Here is a 17,588-nt window from a genome sequence, read left to right as displayed (position 1 = left end):
TATGATGTTCATTCTTTTAGTGGAGGGAAACGGACATGAACACAGATATCAATTATGGACTTAAAATTTGCATAAATAAATAAAAGAGGAATGAAAGTGTTAGATTATATATATTTCCTTTTTACGGTGGAATACAGAAACAGGGTGAAGACATCCCATAAATATTGGCCTATCGAGCTAGCCAATTCGCTCACGTGGTACCTCGTAGACGTAGGGAACCTCAAGTCAACACGTGACATGTCAATCCCGGACAAGAATTTCGTAATGGCACCAATCCAAAAGTGCAGCGGGAGTAGCACAAGCCCCCACGTCCAACAATAGTCGACGAATGGCTGGCCCTCCTACGAGTTGCCAGAAAAGGGCACCATTTATATCAAGCTTCACCCATCTGGGTCGGGGTCCGCACCATCTGATGCAATTAAAAGGCCTCCTTGATCTCTTATCAATCCGATCAAACAAATGGCTGGCTCTCATAAAGGAAGCAGCAAGCAACTCTCGTGACAACTTCGTACTCCTAAACAGGTAGATGCAGCTAGTGTCAAAACATGCCCTTGTTTCGCCATCGACCTAACCAGCCAACAACAGACCAGTTGATATTTCCAATGCAGCAAGCACAGAGTGCAGAGATTAAGGGACAACCATCAAAAGGGGTTCTGGAAAAGAATACACGGCCATGACTCTCTAGTGACCGGGGCAGGGTGGTCTGAAAGAGCGTGAATAAGCCAACTTATTTTAAGAGGATATTTCCTCTTGTAAACAGCTTCCACAAATGCCTGAAGAAGTAACATTACTGACAGACCTGTGAGCATCGTAAGAAGTCGATTGTGGGCCAGACACCATAGAAGAAGTCCTCATGTGTTGAGGTCCTTCCAACTTCCATAAAATTCTCCATATAGGAGCTGCAGTCCAAGACCTCCTCCAAAAAGAGAAGATAATGGGAGAAAATGAACAGAAATGAGATGAATAAGTATGCTGACAGAAACCATCTCTTCGCTCAATCACCACATATTCCAACTTGTCATATTAATCAAGCTGCCTTCAAAACAAAATTCCAGAAGAACAAGATCAGATAATGAATACTAGACATACCATTCATGTAACAACCCAGCATACCTTCCTGAAATGAGGTCATGGAAGAAGATACTAATAATAGTGTAATATTCCTCGCACAGGGATAGCGTTGAAATGGCATACGCGGTCAGCAGAGTGACAAAGGAGAAGAAATCGAATGCAAATAATAGCAGACATATTCTTCAATACAACAATCCATACAGAAAGATGTTCACTGCAATACAATAGAGAGATATGATGGGGATCTGGAGAAGGAACTTACAAATTAACTGGTGGTCATCTTCAATATCAACAGTTGCCACTTGCCAGAACAATGAAAGAATTTGCCAGCGGATCATCAAGGATTAAAGTCTGACAAGATGCGAAGAGAATTTAAAACTTAAAGAGATTATGTCCTTGCTGCATGTTCTCGAATATAAGCGTCACATAATAGATTTTAACCAGAGACAGCATGGGTGAAATGTCTGCAGAGGAGTAACAAATCAAAAAGGTGCAAAGAAATGAGAAAGAAAAACTGTTTTCACCATATCTCATTACACAACCCTCTTAGCTGTTGTTATTCACAGATTTTGTAAATAGGTACTACAACAACTTTGGTGGTTGGAACTGTACTAAAATTAACCTCCACTGCTTTGGCCGACAGCTTTGTTAGAAGGAAAATGCATATGTTAGTTTTCCAATCTCTTTCAATCACATACTGAAAATTGTCTGTTCACTTGACATGGAATTTCATATCAGCTACAGCTCAAGGTTGGCCTTTTCTCGAGAATCGACAATACTGTCAAATATATCACCTCTAAAAGAATAATACTAGACAAGTGTTTTCTATTATTAACTAACCATACTTAAATAAATACAACAAGAAACACATTGGTCACCTTGAATACCTATAGGGTAGAGCAAGGAATCTATAGAACCTCTTTTATATGTTCTAAGATGCCTGGGTCCATTCTATCATCTAAGAGTAATTCCACTGTCCAAGAATCCACAGAGAAGCCACTGTCACACATTTGATGGAGAAGCTCTAGGGCACCACACAATTCATTTTTCATAAGAGCAGCCCTAATTAGAATGTTGTAAGCCACAGCATTGGGGAAACATCCTTTCTATCCCATCTCTTGGAGTAACTTACGCGCTTCACTTACATGGCCTTCCTTACATAATCCATTCATAAGCGTGGTAAATGCCATGACATCAGGCTGACACCCTTTGCTGAGCAAATCATTAAAAAGTCTCTTGGCATCTTCAAGTTTCCCAGCATTGCACATGCCGTTTATGAGGATATTGTAGATCACAACGTTAGGACTCATCCCTTGATCTTCCAACTGCCGAAACAATGCCATTGCCCTATCAAGATGACCATGTTTACAGTATCCATCCAAGAGGATAACATACGTCTGAAAGTTTGGAGAGGGACCAACATCGAGCATCTCCCTCAAAAGTTGCTCCACAGCTTGCATGTCGACAATCTGGAAAAAGCCACCAATAAGGATGTTGAATGTTACAATGGTTGGAATCATGCCCTTTTGAAGCATTTCATGATATATAATCACTGCCTTATCCATTTTTTTCCTCTTGCAATATCCATTTATCACTGTATTGTAAGTGACAACATTGGGGGAACAGCCCCTTTTCGACATCAAATGGAACAAACTCTCAGCAGCTCTAATTCTATTATGAAGGAAATATCCAGCTATCAGTGAATTGTACGTGACAACATCGGGCTCGATACCTCTTTGAATCATAGCATCGAGAGTAGACTCTGCTTCGGAGAGCATCCCATCCTTACAAAGTGCATCTACTATAGTGTTGAAAGTTTGCGCATCCGGCATGATGTCCCTTTGAATCATTCTTGTTAAGAGTACTTCAACCTTTTCCCATTGTCCTACAGAGCAAATAACATGAATCAAGGTGTTGTACGTGACGAAATTGGGCTTAACACCTTTGTCTATCATCCTCTCGAAGAGCTTAAAAGCCTCCGCAATTGTCCTTCCTTGCATAGGCCATCAACTACTGTGGAGCACGTAACAACATTCACCGTACAGCTCCTGCCCTCCCACTTCTCGAGCAAGCCAAGGGCAAGAGACGTCTTGCTTGTCTCAATCAAGCCCTTCACAATTGCTCCATAAGTGACTTCATCAGGCTCAAACCCTCTGTCTTCCACAACATCAACTAACAGCACAGCTCTGGAAATGTTACCCACAATGCAGAGCCCATTGACTAGAGTAGTCAAGGTCACCACGTCCGGTGGAAACCCGAGTTTAAGCGCACTTCCCATAACAGCAAAACCAAGATCGACCCTTTTCGATCGGCATAGACAGTTCATTCAAATATTGAAACTATGAAGGTTAGAGTCGATACCGACCTCATCCATCTTTCTGATCAGCCCACTGGCCGAAGCATAGTGCCCCATCCGAAAGATGACCCCGATGAGCAGGTTAAAATCAAGGCAATGGTCGCGATCTGGTCATCCTGTCGAAGCAAGACAGGGCTTGGTCAAGGTTTCTCACTCCGCCGATCTTGCATCTGTGTCTCACTTTATCCATGAACACATCAGCCTCAGAAATTGCAGTTTTAGCGCAAAGATTGCGACTACAGAGACAGGAAGATGAACGGAGGAGAAGACTGGGTTTGCGATGGAGGAACGGGCGGCTCATGGGCCTGTTGAAGAAGAAGCCATGGAGAAGCACGGAAGCAACGGTACGGCATCGGAGGTAACAGTTCTTCTCAACGGAATGGGCGGCTTAGAGGCTCAGCGGAGTGCGAGAGACGAGAGAACGAGAGAAGGAAATGCGTCAGCGTGACAATGACTGTGACGTGTGACCTGAGGAATTGAAGAAGACAGAAGCTGAGAAGGCAGAATCTCCTTTCACTCCCTATTATCTTTGATTTTCAACAATCAGTCCCCAAAACTTTGATTGCACCATCAAAAGAGGTGCAGAGTAAGTGGCATACACCCTTTCCTATGAATATAGATGTTACAAGTTCGATACTTACGTGAGACTACTCGTGCTCTTTCATTAATTATTTAGAATATTTCTTTCATTACAATAGGTCATGAGCCTCTTTTGTAATTGAAAAACTTTGGTTACACTAAAAATATTATATATAACTAGAAGTGTGCTCACACTACGTGCGCGATTGTTAAAATAATTCTAAAATAAAAGAAAGTGAATGGGGAGAGAGACAATAAAAATTTGAGTAAACTAACAATTTGTCCCATCAAGAGATTGGTGTTATATCAAATCAGACATCAAGAAATTTTTTACATCAAATTGGATCTTGACAGATTAAGTGTACATAAGATGACATTTTCTATTTGCCTACCATTAGATAACTCTCTTACTTTTTTTACATCAATTTTAATCTTGAGCTATTAAATGTACATTATATCGTCAGAGGATTCCGTCGAGTTTTTAATGGCAGACAGATGGAATGGATAATATGATGTACATTTAGCAAGTCAAGATTAAAATTGATGTAAAAATTTTCTTGATATCAGATTTAATATATCATCGATCTCTTGATATCAGATTTAATATATCATCGATCTCTTGATGAGCAAATTATTAGTTTTTTTGAAAAAAAAAAGGTGACTTAGTAAGAAAGAGATGAGAGTGGAGACGGAAGAGATGAAAGATGAGAGAGATAAAGGAGAAAAAAAAGTAAGGGTTTGAGATGTGAGTTAATAGTTTTTAAGTTGTTTTATTATGTTAATCTTAAATGAACGTCTCTCATTAATTTGAATATATTTAGTGTGGATAAAATGTGAAAGTATAAGTCAGAGGAAACTTTCTTTCTCCTTTTTGTGTATTATTGATATAATGCATACCCATGCTACCCTCCATCTGTGAACTTTTTATATTATTATATACTAGAAGGAAACTAAACGCCGGTGGAGTGGGTTTCTTCTTAGTGAGAAGTGGAGCTTCTTCTCCAATTTTTTTTATGCAAATAATAAGGAAATTGTGTTTATAATGAAGTGCAACAGTTCCTTATATGATAGTATGAGATTAATACATCTCTTCAAATAGGATACTAGTTTTTAATCACATGTGTTGCACGGATTTATTTACATATAATAATTATTTATAATTTTTAAAAATGAACTTATTTTTTATGAACCGTAAGAATTTTCAATAATTGACTTATAATTTTGAATAATAATTTCTACTATTTTAGACTTCAATTGGATTGATTTTAAACGGTTTAGTGATAATTTTTGTAATATTATTTTATGAGATTCTTATTTAAAATGCTTAATTTAAATCTTTTGATAAATTTTCTATTAAAAATGAGTATTAGTAACTTATACTTTAATTTTATATGTGGAATCCATCTATCAATATCTATACAATTTAAAACTTGAAAGCAGTGTTATAAATAGTGGCATAATTATAAATATATATACAACTTGGGTTAAATAGGATTAAATTAGTAAATGCATATAAATTAAAAGTTTATAAATATTTTAATTTATACATGCATAAATATTTGGGCTTGAAATACTAATATATCCTCAAAACTTATGAATAAATATTATAATTATAAAATTATCGTCAAAACTTAGGGTGACGAAATTTCGATAAAATAATAATTTTGAAAATGTCACACTAGCACTTTGCTTCTTCAACATAGCAGTAATGCATTAATTGATCATAATTCCTTAAGATAATTCGATATAATTGTTAGATATTGTATATTACTGGAAAAAGAAATAGTGCTTATGAATTTTTTTGAAATTTAACTAAGAAATAAGTATAGTTTGAATTAGATAAATTCAATTATATTTGTAGTAAGAGTCTCGTGCGACACACGGGGTCAAAAAACTTGGTATATGTAAACTTGACAAAGTCTATAAAAACTAAAATCTAAAATAATTTTTTAATTAATTTTGTTAAATTACCATCTATAGGTATATGAATATTGGGGGTGATTATTTCCGGGTACCTATTTTTTTTCATGATACCCAGACCCTACCCTGTAAGGGACAGGTTCCAAGATTTTGAAATCGAACCCTATCCTATTGAATCTTGGAATCGAAATCTACCCGGAACCTGTATTATACCACAAGTTTCAAGTACGCGGTGGAACCTGTAATTTTTTTTTGTTTTGAGTACCCGGTGCTTGCTGGTCAGTCTACAGAGCCAAGAAATGTCACTGTAGCTACTACCTATGGGCTGTGGCCAATCGGAAGAGCCCGATTCTTAACTGGAACTCCATGGAAAGGTTAAGCAAGGAGCCCACGGGGTCTCGAGAATCGAGCAGGCCAAAGAGCCACTCGAAGGTGGAGGTTGTCATATTGAAAGAGTTTATGTACAAGTCGAGGCTCCAATTGGGGTCCGAGAAATCTCCGCCCCTCGCGAGGAAAGCATGACCCCTAAGATCGGGTTCGTGCAACTAGGCGACCCTCTTCCGCTTCCTTGAGGCGAGCAAGACTGAGGCGGTGTCTTCATGGACGGAGGCGAATTGGTGGATTATAGGGAGGAGGGTAACAAAAAGGCTGCTGGTGGACTCGTCGGAGGTGAAGGAGAGAAGAGAAGAGGAAGGGAAAGAGAAGAGGAAGAGGAGGGCAAGGAGCAGCTCAGAGATTAATAACTTTTTTTTTTAGCTAGTAACTATTTACAGGGTTCGGATTTCGATTCTGGTTCTGAGTACCCTGTATGTAGGAACTAAAATAAAAATCGATTTTCATCGGTTCCTTATTTAATACCTGGACCCTATTATATTTTCAATATGAGTTACTCGGACTCTACCCTAACGGATAAGTTTCGACCGATTTCGAGTATACCCGGTATCCGTGCACACCCTTAATGAATATAAAAGTTGACTACACTATACTATAATAAAGAGGGTTGAACTAATAATCGACAAAATCTATTTCATTCTATAAATAATTTTAAAATTATGCGAAAGTTGAATTCACACATAGAGTGAAACTTTGGGTCATTCTCTGACCTGATTAATTGAAGTAAAGGGGATCGCCACTACCTATTTGGGATCGATGAAACTCTGAGCTAGTGAGTTGCCCAAAGACCGTCTATCCTTGAATAGCTTCAACCACTCTAGTAAATAGCACTTTTCAGCCATCAATGACAACAAAACGCCTTTTTGTATGCCAGTGGTCCTCGGGATCATGCCATTTAAAGAAACCGCAATCGGTATCCTTTATCCACAACTAGAGTTAGTATCAACTATAAATATAACCCCGTTTGGATTAAAAAAACAATTGATTTTAAATTTAACTTTAACTTTAACTTAACACATTACACAATAAAAATATATATTTTTTAATTAAAAAATTTTAATTTTAACTTTAACTCAATACATTACACAACAAAAACACACGTTTTCCAAGTCAAATTTATAATCACATCTCATTTGTTATTTTTCACAATCAAAATCAAAATCAAAATCAAAATCAAAGTAACTTTAACGCTGAATCCAAACGGTCCTATAGATCTTTCAAATTCAATTAATTGTTCATACCTTTCAGTATTTGCATTCCCCTAAAACCTTTGTCCGAGTTTATTATGGCTTCATGAGGTGAAAACCACAGCTCGTACTCCACGACGACAATGCTTATGAACTTCACAAACCTTCCTCCATTTCTCTTCACATTTCCATTTGCGAACATTGTTTGAACCTTTTAGTTCCTAAATTGTGCAAAATCACTCGCAGTCCTCCTCGAGAATATCCCTATTTTCTGCAAAACCCTCCACGGCGTCACTTCTGCGTATATTTTACATGAAATTCACTAATGCCTTTGGCTGAACTTCGTAATTTCTGCGAAGAATCCTCAATGCGACCCTCTGCTACCAAATTTTGGAGCAAACCTGCAAATGCCGTGAGCTCACATCCCTAGTTTGCTCTCTCTGTGCTCTCCCTGGCCTCTGATTGAAGACAAGCTCTCTGATCTCTCCTGTGAAACTGCGATTTTCTGCCCCGATTGAGGGGGAAATGACGATTTTGCCTGCCGGCCCCAATCCAATTTCAGAGAAGTCAGGCAAGGGTAAATCAGAATGCGCCTCAGTTCCCGCAACTGTTGGTCTCATTCCACGTAAGCTTCTGTGTGACACGTCATGGCCGTTAACGGGCTATATCTGACATTGGGATAAACGCGATACTCAATTAAAAGTTTATGCCTTCGGGCTAAAACCGTTAAAATGTGCTGCAACAGATCCCTCTGCCGCTCCAACTATCATATATATCTGGGTCGGCCTCAATTGGCCGAATTAAATGGTATCTCCCCACTGCGGGAAGGTTTAAGTCCAATAACTTTAAAATGATTTTAGTAAATTACGTCAATTATAATAGATTATTTGCATCTCTAATAAATTATTAAAAAATAAAATCACTTTAATTTTCAACCTTTAACCGCTTTTCCTTTTTCGTCATAAATATTTTTTCTTGTTCATCGAAAGCAAATTACAATCAATTAGAATAGAATAATTAAAATTGATTTGTACCTAGATCGATTACAAGATAGAATTTCCCCCAATCACCCATCTTCAAAGCTTTTCATGAGTCTATGATTCTTTGGAATTTTTTATTTGTTTTTTCTTTAGCACTTTTGATTGGTTCCATCCATCCCCGACTCTAATGCATCGAGTATGAAGGGGTCAGTCAGTCAAGTGGTTCGGGTTCTCGGTCGGTTCCCATTCGCCTGCCCCCCTCATAGTGCATTTACTGCATAGGGTGGTCAACTTATAGGGCGCCCGCCTCCTCTTCAGATGGGTCCTCGACAACCGACAACCTGGCGGTTGTTCAGTCTCCGCTTTTGGGGGCGGGAGTGCTTGGTCGCTGGGCTTTCCTTTTCCTCGACCAATTCGGTTGTGTCAGCCTGTTCTACCATTTTGTTATGAGCTGGCTGGTATCTAATCCCGCCGATGAGATGTCCAGCGGATTCCTGGGCCTTGACGAATGGGCGGCCACCTTGTCCGTTAGAAGAGCAAAAGGCCCGGGGCATAGCATGATGAACAAATGTGAATGAGTGTAAGCTTAACACGATTGGTGCTGACCACACTGGGTGCTACCGTGGTAGCAAGAGGCGCCAGGCGGTGACAATTGAGAGGTTGTCACGGAACATTCCTAGTCACACGGGAAGAGAGGTCAAATGGCAAGGCAAAGCCATAAGCCCGTTGGGCTCCTCGCGGAGTATAGCTGGACCACACTCGAGAAATAATCAACTTCAAGGCTGCAGGGAGGACTGCGCTCTGCAGGTGGGCACCACTATTCATCATGTCAAGACGGAATTCTGGTTTGTTTTTGAAGGTGACCAAAAAGAGTCGACGAAAACCGGGCATACATGAGAGAGAGAGAGAGAGAGAGAGAGAGAGAGAGAGAGAGAGAGAGAGAGAGAAGAATTAGATCGTGTCTGGGTCAAGGAAGGGGGCGGATGACCCGAAACCTCTCCCCCCGGTAAGAGCTGTCTAACCTCCTACGAGAATACCTGCTCTGCCGTCTCCGCGTAATTTTTTAATGGGGACCGGTTCAACACGCGGTTCAAATCCGGTTCGACGGGTTCTTCAAAAAAGTTATCAATCGTTTTCTTTCCGTGTGCCCAATCGGACCGGATGCTCTTGTCCAATTAAACTCAGCACGGAAAGTCCAAACCCAACCCCGTCCGTACCCGACAAGAAAAATAAGGAGAATACAGGAGAAGAGAAGAGAAGAAGAGCAGAGGCCATCGATACCGGCGACGATCGATTGTCTCGTCGGAGAAATCTTCCCCGACTTTGACATTTCGTCGGTCCCCCCTGGTCCTAGCATTTGCAGATTGCGCTGTGTTGCTGGGTACGCAATTGGAACTCATCGCTTTCAGATTCTGCCGCGATCTTTTCCTCTCGTTCTCGATGATTACGCCCTCTGAATTTCGGTCCCCGTTTATGTATTTGGGAATTTCTGATCCAAGTGATGATCACGGAGGGCCGATTTTCTTGTGGGCTCCGATTATTGGCTATGTGGTTTGAATTGGTCGACTGATGTCAAACCTTTTGAATTTGATTCCATTTGGGTAATGATAAGTCCGAGTTTGAAAGATAAAGAGCTGTGATTGAGCCGTCTGGAGCTGCTCTTATCTTCCTTGTTTTGATACTGTCAATCCTTCATTTCGCTGAAAGGAATAATCTCGGTGGGTCGGTGTCCAAATTGTCTCGCTTGCCCGGAATGAGTTCCATCGCAGGAGCTGTTCCTTTTTCTTTTTTTATGGATTATTTGGAAATGAACTGAATTTTTCCTTGCTTTTCTATGCTTTTCTCAAATTTTGGGTTTTGTTATTAACGAAATTATAATGGCTTGACTCGTCTGCTGTAGGAAAGAGTGTGTGATGGTAGTTAGTTAAATGGCCGTCTAACCTGTGGATTGTATTGAATGTTTTGGAAAAGGATTAGTTTTTGGAATTTTTGTTGCTTGCTAAGATGACACATTTGGCAAATTCCTTTATGACAGCATCATGTAATGTGTCTCCATGATACTGCATCCTGTCCTTGCCTGCAAGTAACCAGATAATATTGTATGGGCTCCACTATTTTGATTAAAAGTAAGCCATATGGTACTGGGTCTTATTATAGGGTTTTCAGTGGATGTCGTGTTATGCCTGAAATTGGAGTTGCGCTCAAGCTATTCCTGGGAAATACTTTCTGATGATCAAATTGAAAACTTTGCCCATGTAGCTGTTAAGATTTCGTACAATGACAAGTGGAACCCCCTAAAGTGCGGACTTGTTGTTATGGAGAACTTGTATCTGACTTGATTTGAAGATTTGCAGTGCATCGCATCTACATTAAAGATTTAATTTTTACATGTAGGAGTTGATACCCCTAGTGCTGAGCAGTGAATATCTTTCTCTTGTTTAGTGATTGAACTGCTTACACTTGCCAATTTGTCTCAGCCACGTATGCTCTAAAACTATGCAGAATATCTTTTCTGATTTTGGAAATGAATATGTTATGCATATGTGAATAAATTGAATTTTTTTTCTTGTTTTATTTTTGAACTAGAAACAGGACTTCAGTTGTATTTGTCCAGTGTATTGACACTCGTACGTCTGTCACAATGTGCTTCCTTTGGTGTTGCAGCTATGCAGAGCCAACTAGTTTGCAGTGGCTGTCGAAACACTCTTCTTTACCCAAGAGGAGCAACTAATGTTTTGTGTGCCTTATGTAGATCAATTACATCAGTGCCTCCGCCCGGTAAATTCCCTTACTATTTTCTTAATTGTTACTGCAAATCTCCGGGAATTATTTTCGTAGGCTTTCATTCCAAACATGAATGCTAGTTAGTGTGAATCCTCATCATAATGATATGTGGCAGATAATAATATTACCCGCTTCCATTTTGTTTATAAGGTACGTCATGTTAAACATTGGCCCTTGGGGAGTTATACAAAGGTAGCAATGATGCATTTGATATGACTGAGCCCAATTTTTTGTAGCATTTCAAATTCGTAGTTACTGAAATTGTTCTACCGGCTTCTTTGCCTTCAAGTGCTTTTGAATCATTTTTCAATTGAATCACAACCATTTTGTTTAAGCATTTGGATCAAATTCTATGTGGTAACTGGAAAGAAACCCCGATTTCTTTATGGCTTTATGGTGCTGTCTATTTGTACTAAGAAAGTATATACACTCTAATAATGTTGCAGAACAATTTGTCTGAGTCTTCGATAACCTTTTATTGCTGCATCTAGTGCAAGTAGCTTTATTCATATTTATTAACTTTTATCTGTGTAGAATAGAAACTTTTTCTATTAGTTTTATCTTCTATCAACCATAACATTCACTAAACTTATGTCCGGTGCTTGTATCACTTATTAGCAGATGCATTACACGAATAAATATGAGTGAAGAAAAGTCTCCAAGGAAATGTGAGACTGAACCTTCGAATCTTCTTTCGTCTGATTTTATAAGCAAACGAGTGATTGAAATTAGAGAAAAAGGAAAAAAGCAGAAGCATCCTTTCATGAGGGAAATTGGTGTGGATGGAACCGCTTAGGACATGAGGAGCAGAAACACTAAAGAAGAGCTTTGGACTAGAGTACAGGAGGAGAATGTGAGATCCAAAGCATAATGTTTCTTATTCCCTAGGTGTGCAGGGTAAGGAGAATACTCATTGGGAGGGGAATTGGATGCCTTTAAGAAACAGATATTCTCTTCAAAATGAAATAGTTCCATTCCCTTCCAGAGTCCCCCTTAATGACCCTGTTCCATTCACAGATGATATCTGAACTTTCTAGAATAGTTGGAAGATCATTATTGCGCTTTATTTAGTAGATGAAGCTAATTAGTTATAGCAAGCACAAGATGATGTGATCCCAGCCCAGATATGTGCATTTGGTTTGAGGACTGATCTCTGTGTAACCATTTCATTTGTTTATTTGATGCAAAATGTTTTAATTTTTTGTAATATTTTTTGAAAATGTGACCTAGAAGATTTGTAACAGCTATTGTTTTGATCTTCTTTTTCCGAAATAACGTTTTATGAACTCCCCAAGTATGGGGCTAGGTTTCTCAGAGCGAAGGAAGCAGCATTATATTCCTTGAAGGGCAATGTTTTGGGGATGGGTTGCATTTAGTGTCTTTGTTTCATTGTGGCTGTTGGGATTTAAGGGCCATGTTTGCTACAGCCTACAAAACTCATCCACATTGACCATTTATGTATACATCATTTCTTGTACATCTTATCAAGTAATGGGGATCTTTGTGGGATATCTTTGGAAATTTCTGATGAATCCATTCGTTCAGATATTTAACTTTGAATGATGATTTGGGAAGAAGTTTTATAATCCTAATCATCATAACAGAGAAACTAATGACTTGGAGAGATGTACTGGTGACATTTGGCTGAAAAATGCAAAATATTTTTGTCAAAGAAGGATGTAATTTTATGGTATTTGGTTATGTTGGACTTAAGGGTGCGACTATCTGATATGAGTTTTTGGATTGACATATATAGGAATTGAAATGGCCCAACTCATATGTGGAGGTTGTAGGACATTGCTTATGTATACTCGTGGGGCAACAAGTGTGAGATGCTCCTGCTGCCATACTGTTAATCTCGTCCCAGGTAAAAAATTGTCCTTTGCCTGTCAGGATGTTAGGAAGCATCATTTCCAAATGGTATTCTGGAAGATTGTCCTTTTGAACTTTCATTAGGATTATGGCAACTCTTCTTTAAGAAAATAATTTTGTTAATTAGGCATATAGGCATGCCAATCTATTGTTTTAGGTTTCCTTTTGCCTGTTTTTTTGTTTAAGATGAATCGTCAAATTATAGACTTTGAAGTAAACTATATACTTGAGGTCATGGCTCATTCAGTCCTTTTCCTTAAGTTTTAGTGTTATTCCATTTGCTACCACCGTGCTGATGTAACAGTTTTTCTTTTAATCCATACAACATTTATCAAAACCCACCTCACCTGCTATAAATATTCTAAAGGAATACATATTTTGAAGTTTATATGTCGAGTCAAAAGAGGGATTTCAATTGCTCTTCCATTTGCCAAAGGCAGGTGCCCATTTCTCAGCAAATTTTTTTATTACGTGCACTCTTGTTAAGCTGGTGCTGATTTTATGCCATGTTGGTGATAAAATGAATTCGAACACAGTGCATGAATATTTTTCCTGCAAAGTTATTCAAAAAAAAAAAAACCTAAGAGTTATAGTTAGGGAGACTATACTAGCTACAAAGGAGTAAGGACTAAATTAACTTCAGCCTCAAAGCAGTGGAAGAATCTTGCCATTTGGGCACCTTTTTATAAGTTATGAAGGCACCAACTTCTGAAGAGAACAATGAAATATAAGGGGCTTTTGAAGTTGCCAGTATTTTCTTTAGCTTTAATTGTCGTCCAGCTCATGACTTCCACATATTCTGACCAGCGAAAGTGCCCTTATTTTATTATGTTTGGTAACAAAACATATATAGTTGAATGCAGCTAAAAAGCTTGCGAAGGAATATCTAATTTACTGATAATCTGGAAATTCCATTCATGATTTGCATATATATGCAGAACGAAAAGATTTTTAACCAATCTCCTACCATCAGAGCATCATTGATTTCAGTTCTGTCAAAAGCTCTCAAGTCCCTTTGTTATCGAAACTTATGAAAGATGCATAGAGGATGATAAAATTATTCTTTTTGCCTTTTTCCATTTTTTGCTTTTTGCTGTAGTTTATTTTTATGTTATTGTGAAGGCAATATTTCACACCATGGAGGCAATTCCCTGTGCTAATAGACCCTTTTTTTTTTCTTTTTTTTCTTTTTTAGATTTCTTTCCACAAACTGTTAGGCCTTCCTCAAAACCTTTATAGTGCAAATCGCCTCTTTAGAGTCAGGTAGTAGGCAGCTGCGTCAAAAAGGCATCACCATGAAACATGCATGAACCATCTAAAAAGTTCTCTCTCTCTTGTTAATTATAAATAGATTTGCATGAGAAACCTCATTTGCACTCGAGGAGCATTTGAGAACAAAGACACTCAAGCTATTTTTACCAGTTAAGTTCTACTGTAGAAGTGTATGAGAAGTATCATCGTACCAACAAGTATTCTAAAAAGCCGATTATACTATGTTAGCATGGCTTTTCATCCTTATTTTCCAGTTTAATAAGCTCCTGCTTATCCTAGCTATTATTTATTGGTAAAAATGCATAACATTTAAATAAAATTATACATTAAAAATGATGAAAAATAATCAATAAATCACAATACAGTTTAATTGATGGATAAGAACTGCAAATGGTGGTAGCCACTTGCAAAGAACTCCTGTTAGCCTTATCAGAGCTTTCCACCTAATACCTTGTTTGTCTTACTATTGTTTACAGTTTGTAATCTAAGAATTTGGCCTATTGTTCTATAAGTTCTTTGAAGGTCTCATTTTGATTATAATTGTGGATAGACTGTGTTCAATAGTGTCATTGATTTTGAGAAGATACTTGGTTTAGGTTTAGACTGTTATAAGGTGGAAGCATTCCAGCTACTAAAATTTTCTGAATTTATGATTTGTAATTTAAGAATGGAGAAAGATAATTGAAAAATGTTGGATCTTTTGACAAATTATTGTGAAATTAGTTGGTAAATAAGGTTTAGAACCCGCAAGGCCGTATGATATGGTAATAATTTTCAAGTGAATTCTGCATTTCTGTATCTCTTGGTTCAGCTTTTACTTCTCTATCTTGTTGTCCCATTAATTACGCTGAGACAATCCAATTGTCAGGTTCTTAAGTAATTGTACGTAGCGCATGGGTCTATTCCTATTGGTGTTTATATGTTGCTCGAAAATGATCAGAGGGTTATGGCTATGCCTTTTAGTGATGCTTGAAAATGTTCTGGATTGCTTCAGGCTTGCTCTATTTTTTCCCCCTACCTTGTGTGAGAAGGCTTCTTTTATCCTTGTTTTGTTCATTCATCATACCATTCATGACGGCAATTTAACCTTTTCATATTCTACATAAATTGCCGGCATCAATCATATGCTCATCCATCCATTTGTTGTCACCTGGTACTGATTTCTTGTCTCTCTCTCTTCTTTTTGACACTTGTTCCTAAATGAAAAGGGTCCAATCAGTATGCCCAAGTGAACTGCGGAAACTGCCGGACAATGCTGATGTATCCTTATGGAGCTCCATCCGTCAAATGTGCACTCTGTCAATACGTGACTAATGTTGGTGTAAGTACTGTTCTGTGGCTCTCATTTTCCCTATTTTACAAGTAATTTGGTCCATTGGCCTAACAGTGTGGAAGGAGTACTGTGGAGGGTAAGCAGTTTCTTTGTTTTGGAGAATTCCTTTTAGGGGAAAGGAGATGGAAGGGGAGAAAACATATATGTTGTGAATACGTTCCATCTCTACTAATATCATACAAATAGAAAAGAGCATTTTCCTTCCTTTTCCCTCCCAGCCCTTCCTCTCCTCCCTCTCCTTTACTGATGTGTTCAAATGTTATGTTAGTATTGTTTTCATATCAATGCCACCATCAGACTTTTCATCTGTAAGATATAAGATGCAAAAGCAGTATGAAGGAATGATTTGGCATTGCCGTTCAATAAAAGATTCTATCTGGAAGGTTTTTGATTCTTGCTTACAAGACTTGGTATAAGGGCACTAAATTTGTCATACATATTTGATGTCATCATTGTACAAAGGTAATGGTAATCATAGATGAGTAGGAACAGATGTGTACTGGCTATTTGGTTGGTTGTCTTCTCATTCTTCTTTTTCGTCATTGTGGCATCCTCATGAATATTTGGTAAGACAAGCAAGAAAAGAGAATTATTTGTCTGGGCAATAATCTCTTTGAATCTGTCATTTCTTTGGAGCCTCCACTACCTAAAATTGAATTCGACTTTGGAGAATTACCATCAACATTAACTTTGTTCCTTCTGGCCTTTGTTTTTTTTTTTTTTGGGTAAATATTCCGGCCTACAATCTAGATTACAAAGTTTTAGTGGAAACACACCTGAATTCAGTAATTGGGTCTACCGGTCTGCAAAAAACTGACTTTTTTCAAATTTCCATCTCATCGACTCACTCTCAAACTGAATCACATTGCAGGCTGGCAATGTGAGGGTTCCAATTCCAGCCCAGAGAAACAACGGAACTACAGGCTCCGACTCGACACCCTCTACTTCAGTAAGTTTTGGCTTTCACTTTATTCTTGCCCACAATTTTCATTTGGCTTGCTGCTTATTGATGCTCAATGTTCATCTTCCATTTGCAGTCCATGCCCCATTCTACTCAAACTGTTGTTGTTGAGAATCCGATGTCAGTGGATGAGAGTGGCAAATTGGTAAATTTCTTTCCTGTCATTTCCTTATCATAATCTCCATACTCAGTTTCATCGAGGGCATCTATGTTGACCAAATAATTTTACAGGTGACAAATGTCGTGGTTGGAGTAACAACAGAAAAGAAAACGTAATACTGCATTTGGTCCGTTGTCAGTATGAGCCTATGTCAGATGCACTTTGAACATTGACATTGAAGATCGAATGGCTCAAAGGTTGTGTTAAATCGAATTCGTTGTGTATATTTGTCTCTTCTTGGGCGGTGGTTTTGTGATTGACATGGACTTGGGTAATCATCGGTTGCGTACGTGATAAAAGAGTTATTTCACATGTGGAAATTGTATTGATGTAGAGGAAGGGGAGGGATTCATACTGCTGCGAGACTGTCCATACATATATGCGTAAATTGATGGTTTTCGGCATGTTTATCCTTGTTATGGAGGTGAAGCAACTCTTATTATCTGTGTGGTCCCCGAATGATAGTTGATTCGATAATCGATCAAGAGCAAGAATGGCTAGAAAAGAATCACAAGATAAGGGCCATTCAAGATTTTCTCCAATATCGGCTATTCAAAATCAGCCCCGGTAGGTCTGCTGTATTTGTTAATCGGGGTATGGCTGACTATCCATTAAGTCATAACACTATATTAGGCCTTGAAGAGGCCATGCGAGTTGACTGCCGTCATACGCATTTCTAGACTTTGACGGAAACGCTGTGTGACGGAAATAGATATTTGA

The 17,588-nt window shown here is 38.4% G+C and overlaps 2 protein-coding genes across 11 annotated transcripts; one reads left to right on the top strand and one right to left on the bottom strand.

Annotated features, from left to right (window-relative positions):
- Positions 1–44: 44 nt before the first annotated feature.
- On the bottom strand, positions 45–3,908 carry LOC116212968 (pentatricopeptide repeat-containing protein At1g63400-like). 10 transcript variants are annotated; one of them, XM_031547745.1, is made up of 3 exons: positions 1,959–3,900; positions 1,334–1,422; positions 45–916 (listed from the first exon to the last, which is right to left on the bottom strand). In XM_031547745.1, the coding sequence occupies exon 1, from the start codon at positions 3,069–3,071 to the stop codon at positions 2,178–2,180; it is 894 nt and encodes a 297-aa protein (XP_031403605.1). In that variant the 5' UTR covers positions 3,072–3,900; the 3' UTR covers positions 45–916; positions 1,334–1,422; positions 1,959–2,177. The 10 variants fall into 10 exon arrangements, with proteins under 10 accessions (XP_031403605.1, XP_031403607.1, XP_031403609.1 ...); XM_031547747.1 differs by having other exon boundaries at positions 45–913; XM_031547749.1 differs by having other exon boundaries at positions 45–2,956; positions 3,437–3,908.
- Positions 3,909–9,673: 5,765 nt separating this feature from the next.
- On the top strand, positions 9,674–17,287 carry LOC116212971 (protein LSD1). The gene is made up of 7 exons (XM_031547751.1): positions 9,674–9,867; positions 11,151–11,264; positions 13,027–13,137; positions 15,623–15,735; positions 16,619–16,696; positions 16,785–16,853; positions 16,940–17,287. The coding sequence occupies exons 2-7, from the start codon at positions 11,153–11,155 to the stop codon at positions 16,982–16,984; spliced, it is 528 nt and encodes a 175-aa protein (XP_031403611.1). The 5' UTR covers positions 9,674–9,867; positions 11,151–11,152; the 3' UTR covers positions 16,985–17,287.
- The last annotated feature ends 301 nt before the right edge of the window (positions 17,288–17,588 follow it).

This window comes from Punica granatum, chromosome 7 (assembly GCF_007655135.1).
Source record: "Punica granatum isolate Tunisia-2019 chromosome 7, ASM765513v2, whole genome shotgun sequence".
Taxonomy (NCBI): Eukaryota; Viridiplantae; Streptophyta; class Magnoliopsida; order Myrtales; family Lythraceae; genus Punica; species Punica granatum.
Note: the sequence above shows the minus strand (reverse complement) of the source record. Positions and strands in the feature narration are given on the sequence as shown.